This window comes from Talpa occidentalis, unplaced genomic scaffold (genome assembly GCF_014898055.3).
Source record: "Talpa occidentalis isolate TD23 unplaced genomic scaffold, MPIMG_talOcc4v2.1, whole genome shotgun sequence".
Taxonomy (NCBI): Eukaryota; Metazoa; Chordata; class Mammalia; order Eulipotyphla; family Talpidae; genus Talpa; species Talpa occidentalis.
Window position 1 is genome coordinate 148,919,919 of NW_026555331.1, and position 22,601 is coordinate 148,942,519.

At 37.2% G+C, this 22,601-nt stretch overlaps 3 protein-coding genes across 3 annotated transcripts in view; all 3 read left to right on the top strand.

The window, feature by feature from the left end:
• Window positions 1–404: 404 nt before the first annotated feature.
• LOC119248122 (olfactory receptor 2A1/2A42) overlaps window positions 405–22,601 on the top strand; it is a 68,632-nt gene continuing 46,435 nt past the window's right edge. Inside the window, exons 1-2 of the mRNA XM_054692745.1 lie at window positions 405–463; window positions 645–761. The gene's annotated coding sequence lies outside the window, so the exon portion shown is untranslated. The remainder of the gene's footprint in view (window positions 464–644; window positions 762–22,601) is intronic.
• On the top strand, window positions 2,431–3,615 carry LOC119255954 (olfactory receptor 2A5-like). The gene has a single exon (XM_037523627.2). The coding sequence runs from the start codon at window positions 2,431–2,433 to the stop codon at window positions 3,361–3,363; it is 933 nt and encodes a 310-aa protein (XP_037379524.1). The 3' UTR covers window positions 3,364–3,615.
• LOC119251348 (olfactory receptor 2A5-like) lies at window positions 13,944–14,938 on the top strand. Its single transcript, XM_037518668.2, has 2 exons — window positions 13,944–14,254; window positions 14,300–14,938. Exons 1-2 carry the CDS (start codon window positions 14,003–14,005, stop codon window positions 14,936–14,938), a joined length of 891 nt encoding a protein of 296 aa, XP_037374565.1. The 5' UTR covers window positions 13,944–14,002.

Genomic DNA, 22,601 nt, shown 5'->3' on the forward strand with positions numbered 1-22,601 from the left:
GTGCAAAGACATCCCTCAGAATGGTTGGTGTAGTCCTTACATCATCCTCGGCGTTATTTTCCTGGGAAACAGAAATAAGTCTGGGGCCACAAACTGGAATTGAGGGGGAAAAATGATAGATATGTTGCAATGTGAGTATTTGGATCTTTCGGTCCTCCAGGGTGAAAGGGTGTCTATGAGGCTATCCTGCGTGGTAAGGGAGGGACAGCTACTCTTACACGGACTCTTGGGGAAATGGGCAGCAGAAATAAAGTTGTGCTCTGCTCCTTTAGACTAGAGGGTAGATAACTCCAGCTTGTCAGCACCCTGGTATTTGCCGTGTAAATGAGAAACTACTTACTTTATAATCAGTTCATAGTTAAGCTTTGTGAAGTCATTAAGTTCCGTTGAGTATTCTTATTTTCTTGATATTGAATATGAAGCAGTGGTACCAATGAGCTGAAAGTTGTGAATTTTCTCTCAGGTTTGATTAAAGAATGTTCAAATGTGACAATGATAGAAACCGAGAGGCTAAAGTAGGAAACCCCATAGGAAAATGAGCTTGAGGTTACACAGCCTTGATTGGTCAATTAGGGATCTCTCCCACTAGGTGATTTACTGAAGTTACAATGATCATTGAATTTTGCTTTTTTGTTTTTATGAAGAGAGAAAAGAGGATGTGGTTGAGAACAATGATGGTGATGGAGGTGATGATGGAGAAAGTGGGGATACAGAAAGACAAAGAACAGAATTGACTATATACCATCTGGGAATTTACTCATGTAAGTTACACAAAAATAAACGCATGACATTAAATCACTTTTGCATTATCTATAACCTAGTGGAAAGCAATGTATTAACTCAATACAAAGTTACTATATAAATTAACAGTATTCACCAACATGTCAGGAAATTTTTGATATGAAAAATGTACATATGATTCTAAATGAAATAAACAAAACTACTATTCATAAAATTTTTACTAATTCTATGTATGAAAATAAAAGTACAATACAGAATGAACACTACATATAGAAATTAATGAAAATTATAACATTTGTCATATGGAAATCAGTCATATGCAACACATTATGTAATGTAATAATATCTCTACAGGCTTTTGTTGAATTTCATGTTTTGCAATTTATTTTTGAAAACATAATGTCAAAATCTCATATGAGGTTTGTGCCACATTAACCACACATTGAACGAGATCATTGAAACTAGAATGTATAAATTTAAAATGTAAAAGAATCTCATATATGAATATAAAGAGAACAGTAATATATTTTAAAAAGATAATTCATAAGAATTTGAAATTATAAATACACATTTGCCTTCAAACAAACTGCTGTATAATATCAAAGACATAAGGTGATACTAATGTTAATTTGGTCAATTAGATTTGTCTCTCCAAAAGATGTGTGTAATGATGCATTAGGATTAAAGAATCTTAAGAATCCACTATCCCTTGAACAGTTGGCACACCTAATGATATAGCCTCTCATTTCATGATGATATTTGAACAATGATAATAATCTTGATAAAAATATACATGATTAAAATTCTTGATAAATATGACAATTGCTTTGAAAATATGATTCGCCATGTGAATTAGACCTGTTGAGAAATTAGATGATTCCATGCTGAACTGGGTAAGTACTAGATTGGCGGAGGACACATTAAAATAGAAGCAGGATGTAGTGATACGAGTGTAGATAAATGATTTTGCAGTGTAGATCTTTGGAGAAACCACATTGGTCGACCAACCCATTTTACCTTTGAGGACAGTGGGACAAAGTAATACTGTGCAAGTATTAACAAAGTGAATCAAAGTCACATTTATTTTATTGGCTCCAACATGCTTCATCAACGAAGACATAAAATGGGAGAGTGTGTATAAAACAAACAGTGACCATTCAAGATTTTGGCTCTTGGGTACCTAGCTTGGAAAAGAAATGAAATTTGATATGAGGTTATAACCTGGATCAAAGTGTAGAAAATTAACATATTTACAATAGCGAATCATGTTTATGTTATAAATTGGATAATCATACTGAGAATAGAATAGCGAATAGAATGGTTTGAAAAAACAAAGTAAGGGTAAATTGGCATTATTTCAGCACTCACATGGCTTAATAAAATATAAGCTATATGTGTATAGAAACATCAAAAAGTATATACACTCATGGGAAAAGAGATGGAAAAAGAAACAAGAATAAATAACTTGGTGATATGCATTCAGTACACTTCCTTATAGCTCTTTTATTTGAAAGTCTAATTACTTCATAATAAAATGGAAAAAAAAAAGCCAAGAAAATACTCAGTCAAGCAGAGCTATGCATGTATGCTTTCTCCGAGCTCGTTTCAAGATTGATAACTCCAGTTTTCATTGCCCTCCAGCTCTGATCTTTGTATTGCATTTCAATCTCAGACAAACTGTCAATAAGGATGGGGGTTAATCAATCATGGTTCCCTGAATTCATCCTGGTGGGATTCCCACTCAGTGCAGACATGGAAGTGCTTCTCTTCTGTGTCTTCTCCCTGCTGTATGTCTCCAATCTGCTGGGAAATGGCATGATCTTGGGGCTCATCTGGCTGGACGTCAGACTGCACACCCCCATGTACTTCTTCCTCTCTCATCTGGCCATCATTGACATGTCCTATTCTTCCAGCAATTTACCCAAATTGCTGGAAAATCTAATGAAACACAAAAAAACAATCTCCTATGGTTCATGTACTGCACAGTTGTTTTTGTATTTGACTTTTTCTTGTACCGAGTGTATGATTTTGGTGGCAATGTCCTATGACAGGTACGTGGCCATCTGCCAACCTCTCCACTACACCGTCATCATGACCTGGAGACTGTGCACAGTGCTGGCCATCACTTCCTGGGTAGGTGGCTTTTTACTGGCCTTAGGAAATCTAATTTTCTTTCTGAGATTACCCTACTGTGGGTCCCCGGAGGTGAATTTCATTTTCTGTGAAATCCTGGCTCTCCTCAAAGTGGCCTGTGGGGACACTTGGATCAACAAAGTTTTTGTCCTTTCTTCTGGTTCATTTATCTTACTTGGACCCCTTTCCTTGATGATGGTCTCTTACATGCATATCGGCTTGGCCATCCTGAAGATCAAGTCAAAGGAGGGCCGCAGAAAGGCCTTCTCCACCTGCTCCTCCCACCTCTGTGTGGTTGGCTTCTACTTTGGCATTGCCATGATGATTTACTTGGTCCCAGACAATGGTCACCGAGATGAGCAGAAGAAAGTCCTGACCCTTTTTTATGTTCTCTTCAACCCATTGCTGAACCCCCTTGTTTACAGCCTGAGGAATGCTCAAGTGAAGGCTGCCCTCAAGAGAGCATTGCAGAAACAGAGGCCATCATGAAGGAGGGTAGAATTTTACATAGTTGGTAGTGCTCACATGCGCTTGCTGCCACACTGAAACTCAAGATCAATGATCATACAATGGAGAAAGAAAAGTCTCTTCATCAAATGGTGTGGAAATTGGACTGTTTCATCTCAACAGAATGAAACTAGACCATGATCTCGTATTACAGGAAGCTCAAAATGGGTTAAAGACTTGGAAGGAGGACCTGAAGCCATAAAATATATAGAAGAAAACATATAGACCAACATTCCATGACATTGGCCTCAAGGATGTCTTTGGGGACTCAACACCAAGGGAAAGGGAAATAAATGAAATTCCATCTAGGACTGGAATTGCGTCATATGGTAGATCTATTTTTAATATTTTCAGACACCTCTGTACTGCTTTCTATAGCTGCTGGACCAGTCTACATTCCCACCATAGTATACAAAGATTCCATTTTCTCAATAGTCCTGCCATCATTTGTTGTTATTGTTGTTGTTTTTAATATAAGCCATTCTTACAGGTGTAAGGTGGCTTATCATTGTCCGTTGGATTGCATTTCCCTTGTGCTGAGTGATGCTGAACTGTTTTTGATAGGATTTTTTTACCTGTATGTTTTCAGTGGAGAATTGAATGTTGAGCTAATGCCCATCCCACTTCTAGCTATCTAGCTGAAGAGTACAAAATTGCTAAATTTAATGTAATTTATTATCTCTTTCTTCATTATAGCACTATTTATTATAGCCATGGCAGTTTTACATTTTTGAAAAATTCTTGAATGTGTATTTTGGAAAATAATTTTTTCTTTTATATCTGCATCCAATGTGTTAAAATATCCCAGTGGCTATGGACTTTGGAAAACCCCACTGACCTGAATGACTGGAGAAGTGTGATTAAAAATTAATATTTTAGGTTTAAAGAAAATATTGACCTCACAGTCATTTTCAAAAGATCTCAAGTGTTCCATTATCACAAATGTAGAAATACTGACTCCATATACTCAGAATACAGTTTGTATTTCACTAAAGTATAATGATTAGATGAAAGTATTCATATCAAGCTACTGAAATGAAAAATTTCATATTTGATATGAAATATTCATATCAAATATTCATATCAAGCTACTGAAGTATTTTCTAAAACATTTTAAGGGCTCATGAGTAACTGTTTATGGATATTACCATCCTCGCACATTTGCATCTATCAGCCCTGCTTCTGTGATGGATCACCTTGGTTTGAGGGACTATTTCCAACTCAGCTTTTCCTTAGCAGGTTCCATGGAACCTTCTCTAACCTTCTACAATTCACAGCTTCCCATGTATATTTATGGGAATCATAGAGCAGCATGAATTTAGAACATAGAAATAATTATAAAGATTATTGTACTCCAATTTGTGATATCTCTCTCAGGTTCATAGCACTTTGAGATATTTGAAAATCTTGTGGAGACAGTGTGATGCCAATATGTGGCCTGAATTTTGCTTAGAGTATTTCTCAAGGGAAAACCAGACAGAATCCTTATACTCTAGAAGGAGGTAGAAGGTTATGATGTTTAATTATCCTTCTGGGAATTATAGTTCTTATCTGATTCTAAATAAAACCTTTAGTCCTAGAGCTATAATTTAGTCTCATAAGCTGTTTTAAAACCATCAGCCATTGTAGCAAATTTTCTTCATTCTGAGATTTATCTTCCATCCTTCTACATGAAATATTTTCATTATTTCTCCCTTTCACCTCTGAAGGGTCTTATTATAGTCAAAGTAAATTCCTGAAGAATATCTAGTGCTGATCTTCTCTTTTTAAAAAAATTAGTTTTATTGTGAGTAGACAGTGCAAATTGAGTTACAATAGGGCAACAGAAGAAATCAACAGGACTTTATGGAAAGGAATGATATTTCTGGGTAAAATATAGAGTCCTTTCTGACTGAAGTAAATGTTACAGGTAGATGGAACAGATATCCAGATTCTACCCCTACCAGACTTCTGGAAGCTTCTGTCTGCTAAGCTGTGTGAATGTGTGTGGGCAGGGAAGGGGGTTCTGATTTCTGGCAGTTTTCTCCTCATTTCCATTGCGATTGAATATTGCTCATTCAAATTAATCCAATATATTGTTTGACATGGAATCTGGAAGGATGAGTGGATAAGGCTATGAAATGATCAAAAAAATAGAACAACTTATGTTATTTAACACAGGTGAAGATATGACAGAATAGCCACCGTAATTATGAAAGAAAATCCTGGTACCACTAGTGGTAACTTTTTTTATTGCTGAAACAGTGGAAGAGGAAATTTATTGAAAACTCACTCACTGATCACTCCAGCATTCATTTTCTAAGCTGCTGCTATTTTACTAACTTTATTGCAAAGAGGCAATTTTACATAGAATATCATGAAATTTTCATCTCTAGTTCAGCATTGTATCACTTAAGAGATTTAATCCGGGACTCCCCTGGTGGCGCAGCGGTTGAGCGCTGGGCTGCGAAGCTGCCCACAGCCTCTGCAGTGCCAGTTTGATCCCTGGCCACCGGCGAGGGTCCCACATGGCGCCAGACCTCTCCTGCTGTGCCCACTGCTCCCCTCAGCAGTGTATTTCATCAGTCTGCCTGTTCTGTTCCCCTCTTTGGCTCTGGTGAATTCTCTCACCCTCCCGCTCTTCTGACTGTACCCAGTGCTTGTATAAATAAATAAATAAATCTATAAAAAGAAAGAGAGAGATTTAATCAACAGTCAATAGTCAACTAAAATGAATATGATAGTAATGGAAATGAAGATTACAGAATTTCAGACTCTCAGTTAACTAGTCAAGAGATGTGATAATACTCACTGTGCAAAACTTAATAAAGTTTCCAAGTTATGGCACATATATAAACTCTTCCAATACAATATACAATTACATTTATATAAACACAGGAATCTAAAACTGTATAGGCCATAGTTCCACCCCTGCCCTCTGAGCTGCTGTCTCCCTTAAGCTGATATTTTTGCAGAAGTTCTAAGGGCTGTTTCATGTTCCTTCAAGTTTCCTTGCTGGGTTACTTTTACACAAACTAATTTTCAACAGACCAATTTCCCTTTAACTTTTTTTAACTGGGTAGAATATACTCATTATTTGTTGCAGTTTTTTTCTACAGATACAGTACATTCCATATCTTCAAGTTCACTCAAGAATATCCTATGGAAATACTTGATACAAATGAAATGGATTATTCATATCATTTTTGCTAGAAAGCAATTTTCAAATGATTGGATTATACTTGTGAACTATTTTTAGGAAAGTAGAATTCATATTTTAATTGATCAATAGAAATGATGGTAGAAGAAGCTTATAGAAGGGGAGACTGTAGAGAAGACTTGAATATAACTTGAATAATTTGGGAGGTGGTAATTTTAGGAGTACTTTCATTATTGTTGTCTCTTGCCTATCATGACCATGAAATAATAGAAATCTATCAGAATACATTATAATGCCAATATGTGACCTGATATTTATATATATATTAAATTAGTTGATATTTACATTTAGAATATAAATTATATTAATACATTTAATACACAATACTTGACTATTTCATCTAAAATTTTAGTGACTGTTGTAAGAGGCACAAAACATATTTATGTCATTTTACCTAGTCATGGGACTTTTACAGCTAGGTAAGGTAGTCATCTCAGTTCAAAGAAATGACTATTGGTATCAACCACAAACTCATTTTTTGTTATATCTTGATTTTCCACAGATCTTCATCATGAGCACATAACTCTTTACTCTTATTATTGTCTAAGCCTATGCATTTATTGGTGCCTGAACAGTCTCCTCATATCCATCCACTGTAATTCTCTAGAATAGAAAAAGTCTCCCTTTGAGATAGGACATTGTTGGAGGTAATGGATATGTTTATGATATAGAGTATGGAGATTATTTCATGGATGTATACTTACCCGCAAGCTTATCAGGTTGTATACATTAGATTGGTACACATTTTATATGTCAATTTTACCAAAGTAAGTTCTATTTTTAAAATCAAAAGGCCCTCTTGATCAGTTGTGTGTACATAGACTCTTGAAGGTTTTTAGAGAGAGACAAGCATATTTTAACCTTTTTTATGGTCACTGCTGGTGGACATACAAGGGTATTGCCTAAGTGAGGAACCCTAGTCTTTCTGCTTTCTGAGGCCTCCCTTCAAACTCACACAATTAGAGTTGTGAAAATGATAATGTGTGACCACACTCATATTTTGAATGACCATTCCATATGTTCAAGTTTCTGAATAATCATTTGCCTGAATCTTATATTTTCACCAGGAATATACAATAACTTCCAGAATACTTACTTTACTAATCACTTCCATAGATAAGAAAAGCCAAGACATATGCATAGAACTACATTCGTCATGTAACTTAAGAGTTTTTTCTCATAACCTTGGAAGTTGTTAGCTCTGTAGAAGACTTACATTGGCCTTGAAGGAAAAAAGTTATAACATTTGCAGCATTTTATATTTTAGTGCTGTGGACATGCTTATATTAAAATATTCTTTAACTGTGTGACTGTATGGATAATACAATAGGACTTTAGAAAACAATAAAATTGGAATTTAGTAGGAATGCAATTAATAAAACAATAGATTTAAGGCAAAGTGAGACATTTATACATTTTGGTCTTAATATTTGAAAAGATGTCTACAAAGGAAATCCTGAATAGTAGTGGTTAGGGAAGCCACTTTCAAATGGAACCATTTGGTTCCTGGGAAGTAAAAACAACCAAATATTCAATGAAATCATCACTTCCTTTAGATTAGAATGTAGATAACTCTAGACTGGAAGTACACTAAGACAGATTTCACTTGTAAACAAGAAACTACTTATATTGTAGTCAACATTACACTCAGCCTTCTGAAATCCCACTTTTTTTTTTCCCAAAAGGAAGTCAAAGGGAAAAAATCCATTTATAACAACACAATGAGTACATACATGAAATCATTGTGCTGTACATAGAAGTATTAAAAAAATTGCTATATGTTAACAAAACCTAGAGCTGGAGAAAAGTAAAATAAGATTGAACTTCAAAAACATTCTAATTCATATAAAAATAAAAATTACATTATTTGATAATATGTGTAAAATATGTTTTACATAACTATCCCAAAACAAAAACATGAAATAGCACATTGTGTTCTATATTTACAAGATTCTTGAATGTCGGTATAGGAATAGAGCTAGATTTTGTACTTGCTTCTGCCTACAACCCATTGAAATATAATAAGCATATCCTTTGGAAAGCCCTACCAGCCCCTAGTGAGAGAATAAATGTGAAAAAATACTTTAGATTTTTAAATATAATTTTGACCTATGGAAATTTTCAAAAAGTCTCAAAGATCCCTTTACCACTGAGGGAGAAATATTGACTTCATATAGGGGATATATATGACCATATATATATATATATATATATATATATATATATGGCATATATATATATATATCCTATATATATGGCATTACTGGGTGAAATATAGTGAGTCTCCCCGAATCCAATGTGTTTGTAGATAAATAGAGTAGACACCCAGATCCTCTCCCCAGAAGCCTCTAGTTGTAGAGATGTGGTGGAGCTTCTGGTGTCTTTGCAGTTCTTGCATCATCACTCCCAATATCAAATATCTATTTGATATTTGACATTTCATCAAATATCTATTTGATATTGAGTCTGTATGTCACTATAATGAAATTGATTAGCTTAAGGCATATATTTCATATCATATATTTGATACTTATCTAAATGTAATAAGGCTCATTAGTAACTCTTTATGGAAATTATAATATTTCCTGATTTACTAACAAATCCTCCTGCAGAGAAATATGCACCTTGTATGAGGGATTCTCTTCCTTCTCAATTTGCTCTACGAGGTATCATGGCCACCTTTTAAAAATGCCTAATAGCCAGAAGTTCTCATAGATATTCACGGAGCAGAGTGCAGAATGAATTCATATAACTGAAATAATTTCAAAGATTGGTACATAGTATTTGTGACCTCTCTCTCGTGTTTGTGACCCTGGAGACATTGGGAAATCTGTGTGTATACAGTGTGTTGCCAAGGGAACCTGACTTTGGCCCAGAATATTCCTCCAGGAATATGTGCAAAACCTTTACTCTCCTCCAGAGAGACATTTCAGGGATCTTGTCCTCCCACCTTACAGAGAGTTAGATAAATATAACTAACTATGTCTTATTATCCTTCTGGGAATTACAGTTCCTAACTGATTCTAAATAAAATTTTTGCCTCTAGGAGTGTAATTTAGAGCTTCATAATCTGTTGCAGAACCATTAGGAGTTGTAACAAACTCTCCTCAGTCTGAGATGTATCCTCTGAATCCTGCAACAGTATTTTAGAGTATGTCCCTCACCTCTGAAGGGTCTTGTCTTGGTCAAAATAGATTCCTGAGGAATAGCCAGTGATGCTTATGTAAAAAGATTTGCTGGTGGGGAGGTGACTTTCAGCACAGGTAGCTGAGGTAACACAGGGCTGCAGCAGAAACCAGCATGGCTTTGTGGAGAGGAATGGCATTCCTGGGTGAAATATCATGAGTCTCCCCTGAATCCAATGTGTTTGTAGATAAATGGGGTGGACACCCAGATCCTATCCCCAGAACCCTCTAGTTGTAGAGATGTGGTGGAGCTTCTGGTGTCTTTGCAGTACTTGCATCATCACTCCCCAGTGTGGCTGAGTGGAGGTTGTGCAGACACCGAACTCCGTAGGGTTTGAAGAAGAATCTGGAAGAATGAGTGGCTTCAGGTGCAGGCATTTCTTCTGGATAAGCCTTCAGTATGGTCAAAAGAAAAGGGCTTGATCTTACCTAAAAGAGAGGGTAGAGTAAACTCTGTTACTGGAAAAGAAAATTCTGGTACCCGTTACAATAGTCTTTTCCCTGCTGAAACACTGCAGAGGTAAGTTTATCACATAATTGTTTCTTATTTAAACTTTTCAAGGTATCATCCAGTCTTGATAATCATTAGACTAAGAAGCTGGGTTTGTAAAATATCTGTTCTATTGAAAAATAAGGTAGAATGGACACCAGTTCTGCTGACTGCAGCTGCAGACATCACCTCTAGCAGCCTCGTTCAGTTACCAGACTGCAGGAGAGGACCCAGCACTCACCACTCAAATCTTTTCCTTCTGAGTTATTATTTTATTGTCTCTACTAGAAAACGGATTTTTATTGAGACTGTCAACAAAATGTTCTCTTCTATTTCCATGCTGCATTACTTAATAGATTTAATCTACCTTCACTATTATTTAAAAATAAATATTTCAATGAAATGAAAGGATGGTAATGGAAATGAAAATTACAGTTTGTTATTTAGACGCTAAACCAACTAACCTAAGAAATTCACATGTGGCTATACCCATACCACACACTATGATATACATTCTATAGTTGTAGAAAAATTTAATAACTTTCCCCTGCAGTGTGCATTTACATGAACCCTTCCAAATGCATTTGTGTGTATAGAAATAGAAATCTAGGACTGTCTCTCAAATGTGTTCATTCCAAAATTCCTAAAGGGATATCCCCGCTTAAGTGGAGTCTCACTTAGGTTGATATTTTGCAAACATTCAGAATGCTGAACATGTGCTTCAAGATTCATTCTCAGGGTACTTTCTTTCCAATATACTGTATTTTCAATAAAGTAATTCCCTGCAATTTTCTATAACTATCATTTCAAAGTAGGTATGAGACATCAATTCCATTAATTCATGTGTTACTATTTCCACTACAGATATGTGACCATATCTTCATGTTTATTCAAGTGTACCCTATAGAAACCTTGTCCTTAAATTACATAGATTATTCATAAATGCTAATAAGAAATCAACCATAAATGTCCAAGTCCAATTGTGAATTTCTCTAGTGAAGTAGAATTCTTTTCCTCATCGATAGATAGAAGGTGATGATGGATGTTCATTGAGAGAGACTGTCGAGCAGCCTGAGCTCAGAAACTGAAATAATTTATAATTTGGTTCATGTGACTTGGGGTATCTCTTTCAAGTTTATAATCCTTGAGATATTTGAAGATCTGTGTGGACAGAGTGTCGTAATACCCGCATGTGACCTGACGTGTGGGCATGTGAAATCGTATGTTCCTGCTTAACATTTCACAAGCGGGGTTGGGAGCCTGCCTCATCTAGACTCACATTCTCAGCTGCATAGACAGGGCTGTGACAGCATCTGCCCACAAGACTTCTGTGTCTGCTGAAAGGAGTCATGTCAGCTCACACAAATGACAATTGGCTTCGCCCTCATCTCTGATTTTATCTTGGGATTACACAGATTTCATAGTAAGAATGTAAACTTTTCTGTTATTGTAGTTTATGATATGCATTTAATTGGAACTCAAAGCCCTCCCTCCTATTTATCTCTTCTAATTCCCTGCAGTAGAAAATCGTGTTGTTGGTAGGAAATTTGTGGAGGTGATGGTGATATTTATGACACAGATTATGGTGATGTTGTGCAGATGTGTACTTAACTCCACAGTCAATAAATATGTGGAGTTTTTTAGATGTCAACCAACCTATATAAATTGTGTATTTTACAAGAAAAAGGCATTATACATAAGTTGTTTGTATCTAATCTTTGAATGGCATCTAGACAGGAACAAGCAGACTCTCACCTTCCTTTCCACAGTTGTGGGCACACAGAACAGACCCCAGGAAGGAACCCTCAGCCTCCCAGCTCTCTACACGCCCCTACCCCGACCCTTCAGGCTCACAAAGTGAGATAGTGACTGCACAGCGGGAGCACACTTGTATTTTGAAGGACCTTCATGCATTTCCCAGTTTGGTCAATGCCTGTTCAGAATTCATGCTCACCTACTCCTGAGAGTCTCCACAGAGACCTGCAGCAGGGAGTCTCCTGCCACTGCCGAGGGATGTGATCCAAGTGCCCAGTGGATGCCCAAAATCATGGCAGTGCTGACCCAAAGTGTGCAGTGTTTCCTGCACACACACCTGTCATGAAGTTTTACTTATTAGGGAAAATAAGAGATTAACAATAATAACTAACAACATAAAGAACAATTGTAGGAATATGCTCTAAAAACTGTTGTCAATATTCTCTCTCTCTCTCTCCCTCCGTCTCTCCCCCATCCTCTTCCTTTCAACACAAAATATCTGATAGAAAATCATATTTTGTGACCAGAGTTGACTGTATCTAAAATGATGGACAGTGAATCTCCACATAAGTGGTGACTACTGCCAGTAATTTCCAGAGTATTTTTTTTTACTGTTAATTTCAATCTTAGGCATAAAAGATAAGAAGAATGAATTAAAACAATTTCTATCATAGATCTTAAGAGATTTATGTCATATTATCTGGAAACGTATTGGTCATGTAGAAAGTAACTTTTGCTCATGAGAGAAAAATCTCATATCAAATTGTAACATTTTATATTTATTATTGTGTTGATGTGTATTTTAAATTTTTCTTGGCTTGTAATGATGGTATGGATGTGTATATACATTTCTTAAAATTAACTACTACATACTATTGAGCTCATTTTCATAGATACTAATGTTATTTTATTAAAAGAGATTTGGCTTCACAAAGGATATCAGTAAAAATGTAGTAGGATAAAACCACTAAGTTTAAGAATTACCATCCCCTTAACATCTTATGTACTTCCTGCAATTATCTCCAAATTAAAGGAGAATATTAGAAATTTGACAATTGTGGGGAAAATTTTATTAAACATTTAATAAGATCAGTTATTGCTTTAAAAATATGTTACTAAAAAGAACCAGGTCCTTTATGGAAATGACTGATTCCAACCTTAACTGGGTAATGTAGAAGGCAAGTGTAAGGTCCAATAGTGACCTAAAACAGAAGTAATAAAGGACCTAAAAATTAGGTATTCATAATTTTATAACACGCATGACTTGGAGATACCACTTAGCTCAGTGATCACCGTTAGTATCCCCAATATTGGAAGAAAAAAACCCACATTATCTGCCTATCAGCATAGGAACATTTTTTTTAACCCAACCAAGACTTTATAACCTGATCTAACAAATGGATATTTTAGAAAAATGATAACGGTGGGCAGTACACAAAACAATGATGTATTGATTTGTAACATCAATATTAAGGTAAAGAATGGTTTAGCAAGTGATTCATTGTAAGCGAAGCAAAGACATATTATTGGATGGCACCGTCAGCTAGAGAAGCAGAAAATGTTGTATTTAAGTAAAGAATCATGTGAGTATTAGAGTTTCTGATTTGATAATATTTCTAAGAGTAGTGAGCATCCTTGTACTTGAAAGATATAAAATTTGAGGGGTGAACTGACATAACGTCTGTACTTCATTCTTTGTTGTTTCAAGAAAGTATATGTACAAAGAAATAAAAATGTTGTAACAAAGATGAATAAAGAAGGTGGTAAAATACCTATATAGTATTCTCTATAATTCTGATATTTATCTGAAAGTTTAATTACCTCATCATAAAAATTAAAAGCAATCAAAGAAACACTATCAAAGTTGCAGTCAGGTAGGGATAAACACGTATGCTTCCTCTGAGCTAATTTAAAGACAAATAACCAGTTTTCATTGCCCTCCAGATCTGGCCTTTCTATCACATTTCACTTCTGGAGCTACTGCTGTTAAGGATGGGGGACAACCAGTCAGGGGTCCCAGAACTCATCCTGGTGGGATTCCAGCTCAGTGCAGACATGGAAGTGCTTCTCTTCTGTGTCTTCTCCCTACTGTATGCCTCCAACCTGCTGGCAAATGGCATGATCTTGGGGCTCATCTGGCTGGACGTCAGACTCCACACTCCCATGTACTTCTTCCTTTCTCATCTGGCTGTCATTGACATGTCCTATTCTTCTGGCAGTTTGCCCAAATTTCTGGAAAACCTGGTGAAACACAAAAAAACGATCTCCTTTGCCACATGCGCTATGCAGATGTATTTGTATTTGGCTTTTGCTTCCACAGAGTGCCTGATTTTGGTGGTGATGTCCTATGACAGGTACGTGGCCATCTGCCATCCTCTCCACTACACGGTCATCATGAACTGGAAACTGTGCTCGGTGCTGGCCATCACTTGTTGGCCATGTGGCTTTTCTGTGGCCTTACTACATCTAATTCTCTTTCTAAGATTTCCCTACTGTGGGTCCCAGGAGGTGAACCACTTCTTTTGTGAACTCCTAGCTCTCCTCAAAGTGGCCTGTGGGGACACTTGGATTAACAAAGTTTTGATCCTTTCTTCTGGTGCATTTATCTTAGTGGGGCCCCTTTCCTTGATGCTGTTCTCCTACATGCGCATCGTCTTGGCCATCCTGAAGATCAAGTCAAAGGAGGGCCGCAGAAAGGCCTTCTCCACCTGCTCGTCCCACCTCTGTGTGGTTGGGTTGTACTTTGGCATTGCCATGACAATGTACTTGGTCCCAGACAATGGCCACCAAGATGAGCAGAAGAAAGTCCTTTCCCTGTTTTACACCCTCTTCAACCCATTGCTGAACCCCCTCATCTACAGTCTGAGGAATGCTCAAGTGAAAGCTGCCTTCAATAGAGCGGTGCAGAAGCAGAGACACTATGAATAAATGAGGGTGGAATTTTCCCTCCCTGAATTTTTCTCAAGCATGTGTTTGCTACAGCAATTACACTCCCATAAATTCAGCCCATAAAAGTCATTATAAAGAATGGGAATTATCCAAGAATATCATCAGCAAAATGGCAAAATAAGAATCCCGAGCTCTCATTCCTTCTTGGAGCTGAACTATTTATATAATAAATTGCCCTTGTGAGAATACCATAAAGTGGCTCAGAATTGCAGCACCCAGACCAAGAGTAAGGCACAAAGAGACACAGTCATTGGATAGACAAACTCATGGCATTTTACCTGTGCTCTTTACATACCTTACCTGGCCCTACTGCACAATCAGAGGAAAATCCTCTTAGCTCTCCCTCAAGTGGCAAAAGGAAGAGTGAATGACTTGTGTGTGTTCCGGCTCTTGGGGTGATGTCTGTCCTCTGGATGTTTTCTGTCTTCCCTCTCTCATAATGCTGATGTGAAAAGCAGTGTCACCAAGTCACTAAATTCAAAGACACGTGAGCATGCCAGCTTTATGAAAGTATAGAGAGACTTTAGTATCTCACAAAAGCAACAGGCAGAGTGGGGTGAAGGCTTCAAAGTAATGGCATTCAAACCTAATTAGCTGAGAAAATGAGATGCTCCATTCTCAGAAGGCAGTGTTAAGAAATCCCAGAACTGACAAAATGGTTGCTGAATTCTCTCCCTTTTTCAAATCAGTAGGTATAGACTGGAGAAGTAGCTGTTTTCCTAACAACCAAAATCTCAACTCAAGATCATAAGACACACAAAGAAATATGAAAGATGGACCAAATCAAAGGAACAAAGTAAATGCCCAGAAACAGGCTTAAAGAGCAGAGTGATGAATTACCTGGCAAAGAATATGAAATAATCATCTCAATGAATTCAATATGAGATGACTGAGAACTGAAAAAAAATTAAGGAAAATGATTCATGGACAAAAGGAAAATATCATAAGAATGCTTTCAAAAACTTTTAAAAATAACCTGACAAAGTCTGGAGCTGAGAAATAGAACAACTGAATTAAAATATTCACCATAGGGGCACAAAGGGAAACTAGAAACTATGTGTAGCCAAAGAAATGGGGTGTAAGAAAATCAGTACTGAGGGAAATTTACAGCAGCAACTCTTACCAACAAAAGAAGAAAGATGCAAATCAACAACCTCACTTTACACTTAATGTCCTAGGAAAAGCAGAAAAACCAAACCCCAATTCAGAGAAGGAAAGAAAGAATAAATGTTAAGAGTAGAGAGAAAACAAATAGAAATGCATTATGAAAATAGGTAACTGTTGATTTTCTGAAAAATTGAACAATATTGGCAAACACAAGGCTAGACTAAGAAAAAAAAATGATCCCTGTGATGATCACATTCCCAGCCGTGAAGAGTAATTTGGTTGCTAGAAATTGGCTGGTTGAGGGAGGGATGGTGAGTTATCGTTTAAAGGGTACAGAGCCTCTGGGATGAAAGCGTTCTGAGACGGATAGTGGTGATGGTTGTACATATTGGAATGATGCAATGCCACCATACTTTAAAAACTTAAAATATGGTTATGTGGACCTCCCTGGTGGCCTATGGGTTAAGTCTCACTATTATCACTATGGCCTGAGTTTGATCCCTGGCCAGGGAGCTAAACAACATGGCGCAGCTGACCACTTCTGTCTCGCCTGCTGCTCCCCTTGGCAGTGTATCTCAGTAGATCTACCTGCTCTGCTCCCCACTCTGTCTATTGTGAATCCCCTCACACCCCCACACATACACACTTCTGGACCACACCCCAGCACTTCTATGCAAAAAAAAAATTACAAAAAATAAAAAAAATAAAATTTTGTTATATGTGTTTGCACAAAAATATATTTAGGAAATGCTTTAGCTGGTGACTACAAAAATTCTGTTTTCTTATTCTGATGAAAAGCATAATGAAAAGTCACTCAAGCTGGAGCACAAGAACAGAATTTTCATAGTGTAAATATTGTTATGCATTGTGCTTCTACTGCACTAATTGTGAGGATACTGAAACACTTGATTAAGAAACTCTAAAATTCTCTTTGAAATAATTGCAAATGACAATAAGGAGTGGACTTATTCAATCTACCTGTGACCATAAAAACAATTCTCAGACATATTTCAAGTTATGATAGGAAATAGAAAATGAACCTCATTGGAAAATGTCGAAGGGTCCCAGAACCTAAGATTTGGGGCATCGATCAGACTTGACACTTATTCCTGGGTTACGTCATTGCCTATGTGATGAACTTGGTCATATTCTAACCAATATGTAAAGACTGTTGGTAAATATTCCTCCAGTATTTTTAGTGTTTGAGTCAATCTATGTTAAAAAGATTGTGGAGACTACAGAGCTGTGAGACAACTTTGAAGGAGCCAACATCACTCTCTCTCATGGAGGACAAAGCCCTCTGGACTTGTGACACGACAGTGACCTTCTCATCACGCTTCTGGTGGTAAAATCAGTAATGCTGGCTTCTCTACACCTGCTGGTGAAAGCATTTCCTTTAGTTTGAAAGGATTCTCTTTCTTATGGACTTCCATCTGAGTAACACATTTAACTTGATGTAAATTGTGTGAAATAAGTCATTAATGTTCTATTTTAATAAATGGATTATGATTTTAGTGCATTGGGATGTACAGAAGAGAGCTTTCCCTCTGCGTCCTCAACTTGGCTAATGGCTTCGCACAGAACATGCTGCTTTGGGCCATCTTGGCGGTGGACACGCCTCCCTCATTGAACTGAATCATTCCAGAATTTGGTTTAGAAGGAGAGGTGCGAAGCTCTTCCTCTCACGTGCTGGCCCAATTTCAATTCTGTTGTGTCTCCGGAGACAGGGAAGCCCAGGAGAGGGAGAGAGAGTTGGTGGGTCAGGGGAGCATTTGTCAAGTATATTTATTCAGTTAGGTCTAGTTGTTGAGGGTCTGGGATGCCCCCCAATTTTTCTATACAAATTTTTCTATACAAAATTTCTATACAAATTTGGACCTCAGAACCAAAAAAGTGACTCTACCAAATCATACCAAATAGAAATTTTCTGTTTAGACATCAGGAAAGCTTGCAGTCAAATTGATGGAGCAGAGTCGATGTCTGGATGACAGCAGAGAGGGGTGGGGAGCTGGGCATTTGGTGGTCAAAGGGCCCAAAATTTCACTTATTAGATGACTAAGTTTTGGAGAACTAATATACAGCATGGTGTATACAGCACGGTGTATTAACATTTAGAATATATGATTATTAATATCATCAGCATCAAGCATCACCTCAACAAAAATACTTTTAAAAAGTGATGTATTATACACTTAAAATTTGTGAGAGTAGATTGTAAGCATTACTAGGCACACACACAAACAATGTTTAAGTGAAATGATTGATAAGTTAGTCCCCCTGACCGGTACTTCACAATGAAATCATTATGTTTTACATATAAGTATAATATATATATATATATATATATCAATAATACCTAAATAAAACTGGAGAAAGGAAATTAGAATAGAACTTTAAAAAATTATTACTTCATTCAAAAATAAAAGTCCCATTATCTGATAACACATGTAAAAGATATTTTAAATAACTGCCCTAAAGCAAAAAGTGAAATAGTAGCACTGCATTCTAGTTTAGCAAAATGCTTGAATGTCTGTCTTTGAAAATAAGTAGAATTTTTTTATTTGCTTCTGCATACAACTGTTAAAATATAAAGTATGTATATTGTAACTTTTGAAAAACTGCACCAACTCCTAGTGAGAAAATAGGGGTGAAAAACTTACAATATTTTAGTTGTTGATAAATCTAATTTTGAACAGATTAGATAACAGAAATTTTCAAAAATTCTCATAGTCTCCTTTATCAAGAAAGAAATTTCTACTTAGTTTATTTAAATCTCATATCACTAAGTCAACAGTGATTTCATTAAGGCATATGCAGTATTTGAATGTTGTCTAGACATAATGAGAAGTCAGTGGTAGCTGATATGTACACTATAACCTTTCCTCATGTGCATCTATCAGACCCTACTTCAGAGAATATGCACCTATTTTGGGGAGTCTCTTCCTTATTAGGTTTGCTCAAACAGGCTTCATGCGAACCTTCTCTAAACCTCTAACAGCCACATCTTCTCATAGAAATTTGAGGCGACTGAAGTATAGAATAAACTTAACACTGAAATAATCTCAAAGGTTTGTTACCTCTAGTTTGTGACTTCTCTCTCATATTTATGATGCTTACCCTTGAGACATTTGAAAATCTGTGTGGATACAGAGTAATGCCAACTTGTGACCTGCCTCTGGCCCAGAATATTCCTCCAGGAATATGGGCAAAAGCTTTCCTCTCCTCCAGAGAGAAGTTTCAGGGATATTGTCCTGCCACCTTACAGAGAGTTAGAAAAATATAGCTAAGTGTGTCTTATTATCCTTTTGGGAATTGCAGTTCTTAACCCTTACTCCTAGAAATGTACTTTAGAACTTCATAATTGTTGCAAAAATATCATCAATTGTAGCAAATGCGCCTCAGTCTAGATTTCTCTTCTGACGCCTGCCACGGTATCTTAGAGTATGTCCCTCACCTCTGAAGACTCTTATCTCCTTCAAAATAGTTTCTTGAGGAACAGCCAATGCTGTTTATATAACGAGATTTGCTGGTGCGGAGGTGAATTTCAGCACAGGTAGCTGAGGTAACACAGGGCTGCAGCAGAAACCAGCATGGCTTTGTGGAGAGGAATGGCATTCCTGGGTGAAATATCATGAGTCCCCCCTGAATCAAGTGTGATTGAAGATAAATGGGGTGGACACCCAGTTCCTATCCATGCTCCAGCTCTAGAACACTCTAGCTGTTGAGATGTGGTGGAGCTTCTGCTGTCTTTGCCATTCTTGTCATCACTCCCCAGTGTGGCTGAGTGGAGGTGGTGCAGACACCCAACTGCGTTGGGTTTGAGAAGGACTCTGGCATTTTTTCTAAATAAGCTTCCGATATGGTCAAAAGAAAAGAAAGACTTTATATTGCCTAAAAGAGAGGGTCGAGTAACCTCTGTTACTGGAAAAGAAAATTCTAGTACCAGTTACAATAGTCTTTTCCCTGGTGAAACACTGCAGAGGTAAGTTTGTCACATAATTGTTTCTTATTGAAGCTTTTCAAGGTGTCCTTCAATCTTGATAATTTTTAGATCAGAATTTGTTGTGCTTGTACAAATATCTGTCCTAGTAAAAATAAGGTAGGATGAGTGCCAATTCTGCTCTCTGCAGCTGGAGAAATCACATCTAGCTCCCTCGTTTCATTACCATCCTGAGAAATGGAGAGTTACACATACTCACATTGAAACTTGTATTTTCTGAACTATTATTTTATTGTTTCTAACTAGAAAATGGAAATTTTATTGAGGCTGTCATAAAGTATTCTTCTATCCATGCTGTATTCTCTAATAGACTTAATCTACCTCTTTAAATTATTTTTTAAAATATTTCAATGAAATGAAAATGATCATAATGGAAATGAAGATTACAGAGTTTATTATTCAGACACTGAAATGACTAACTTAAAAAATACACACAACCATACCCATTTCACACAATATCATACCGTTTCTGTAGTTGTAGCAAAACTGAATAACTACCACTGCACTCATATAACTTTCCAGAAGCAATAATATGTATAGAAACGGGAGTCAGGGACTGTCTCTCAAATGTGTTCATTCCAAAGTTCCTGAAGGGATACACATCTCCAAGCCCTGCCTTTCTTAGCCTGATAACTTTGCAAACATTCAAAATGCTGAGCACGTGCTTCAAGGCTCTTACTTAGGATACTTTCTTTTCCATAAACTAACTTTTCAGTAAACTGATTCCCTGAAACATTCTTATAAGTATCACTTCAAAGCAGGTTTTAAGTCATTTATGTGATACCATTCCCACTACAGATATAATGTGGCCATATCTTCATATTTATTCAAGTGTACCCTATAGAAACAATGATCTTAAATAGGATTAATCTTAAATTTATAGATATTAATCAGGAATCAACCATAAATGTTCAAGTCCAATTGTGAAATTAGTAAAGTAGATTTTTTATCTTGCTCCGTAAGAAGGTGATGATGGATGTTCATGGAAAGGGACTGTAGAGCAATCTGAGGCCAAAAACTAGAATAATTTATAGTTTGGTTCATGTGACTTGGGGTATCTCTTTCCAATTTATAATCCTTGAGATATTTGACGATCTGTGTGGACAGATTGTCATAATGCTGGCATATGACCTGACGTGTGAAATCGTATGTTCCTGCTTAACATTTCACAAGTGGGTTGGGAGTCTGCCTCATCTAGACCCACATTCTAGGCTGCATAGACATGGCTGTGTCAGCATCCTCACAAGACTTCTATGTCTGCTGAAAGGAGTCACGTCAGCTCACACAAATGACAATTGGCTTCGCCCCCCACCCCATCTCTGAGTTTATCTTGGCATTACACAGGTCTTTATAGTGAGAATGCAAACTTTTCAGTTATTGTGGTTTATGATATGAATTTAATTGGATGCTGAAAGCTCTCCTCATATTCATCTACTGTAAGTCCCTATAGTAGAAAATATTATGGTGTTGGTAGGAAATTTGTGGAGATGTTTATGCCATAGATGATGATGGTTGCTCAGGTGTGTACTTAACTCCACATTCCTTAAGTATGTAGAGCTTTTTAGATGTCAACCAGCCAAAATAAATCATATATTTTACAAAAAAACAAAGGCATTATATGTAAGTTGCTTGTACCTAAACTTTTAATGGTTCTAGACAGGAACAAGCAGACGCCCACCTTCCTTTCCACAGTCACAGGTTGTGGGCTCACAAAACACCCCCAGGAAGGACCCCTCAGGCTCCCTGCTGTCTAGTCCCCCTTCAGCTCACACAGTGAGGTAGTGACTGCCCTGTGTGAGCACACTGGTGTTTTAAAGGACCCTTGTGCATTTCCCATTTCGGTCAATGCCTGTTCAGAATTCATGCTCACCTACTCCCAACAGTCTCCATGGGGACCTGTAGTAGGGAGTCTCTTGCCACTCACCAGGGATGTGATCCAAGTGCCCAGTGATGCCTAAAACCATGGTAGTGCTGACCCGAAGCATGCAGTGTTTCCTGCACACACACCTGTCATGAATGCCCAGTAATAGATTAACAACAGAACTAAGAACACAAAGAACAATTGTAGGAATATGCTCTAGTAAGTGTTAAGTGAATTTTCTCTCTTTCTTACACACACACACATACACACACACAGTGTCTTCTAGAAAATTATATTTTCTGACCAGAGTTGACTGTATATGAAACCACAAACCATGAATCTTTACATAAGGAGGGCCAGCTGCCCATAATTCCACAGTATTTTTTAATTAAATCTTTAATCTCTCTTTTTTTAAAAGATTTATTTATTTATACAAGAACCAGGGTACAGGCCAGAGGTGTGGGAGGGTGAGAGGATTCACCAGAGACAGAGTGGGGAGTAGAACAGGCAGATCTACTGAAATACACTGTTGAGGGGAGCAGCGGGTGTGACAGGAGAGGTCTGCTGTGCCATGTGGGTTGCTCCACGACCGGCTGGGATCAAACCGGCGCTGCAGAGGCTACGGACAGCTTCACAGCACTGTGCTCAACCGCCTGCACCACCAGGGATGCCCC

Bases quoted from the DNA above. Each gene is read 5' to 3' on its own strand.
- LOC119255954 (XM_037523627.2), top strand. From the start codon at position 2,431: ATGGGGGTTAATCAATCATGGTTCCCTGAATTCATCCTGGTGGGATTC.
- LOC119251348 (XM_037518668.2), top strand. From the start codon at position 14,003: ATGGGGGACAACCAGTCAGGGGTCCCAGAACTCATCCTGGTGGGATTC. The intron at 14,255-14,299 runs GTGAAACACAAA...TGCGCTATGCAG, and splicing joins CCAAATTTCTGGAAAACCTG to ATGTATTTGTATTTGGCTTT.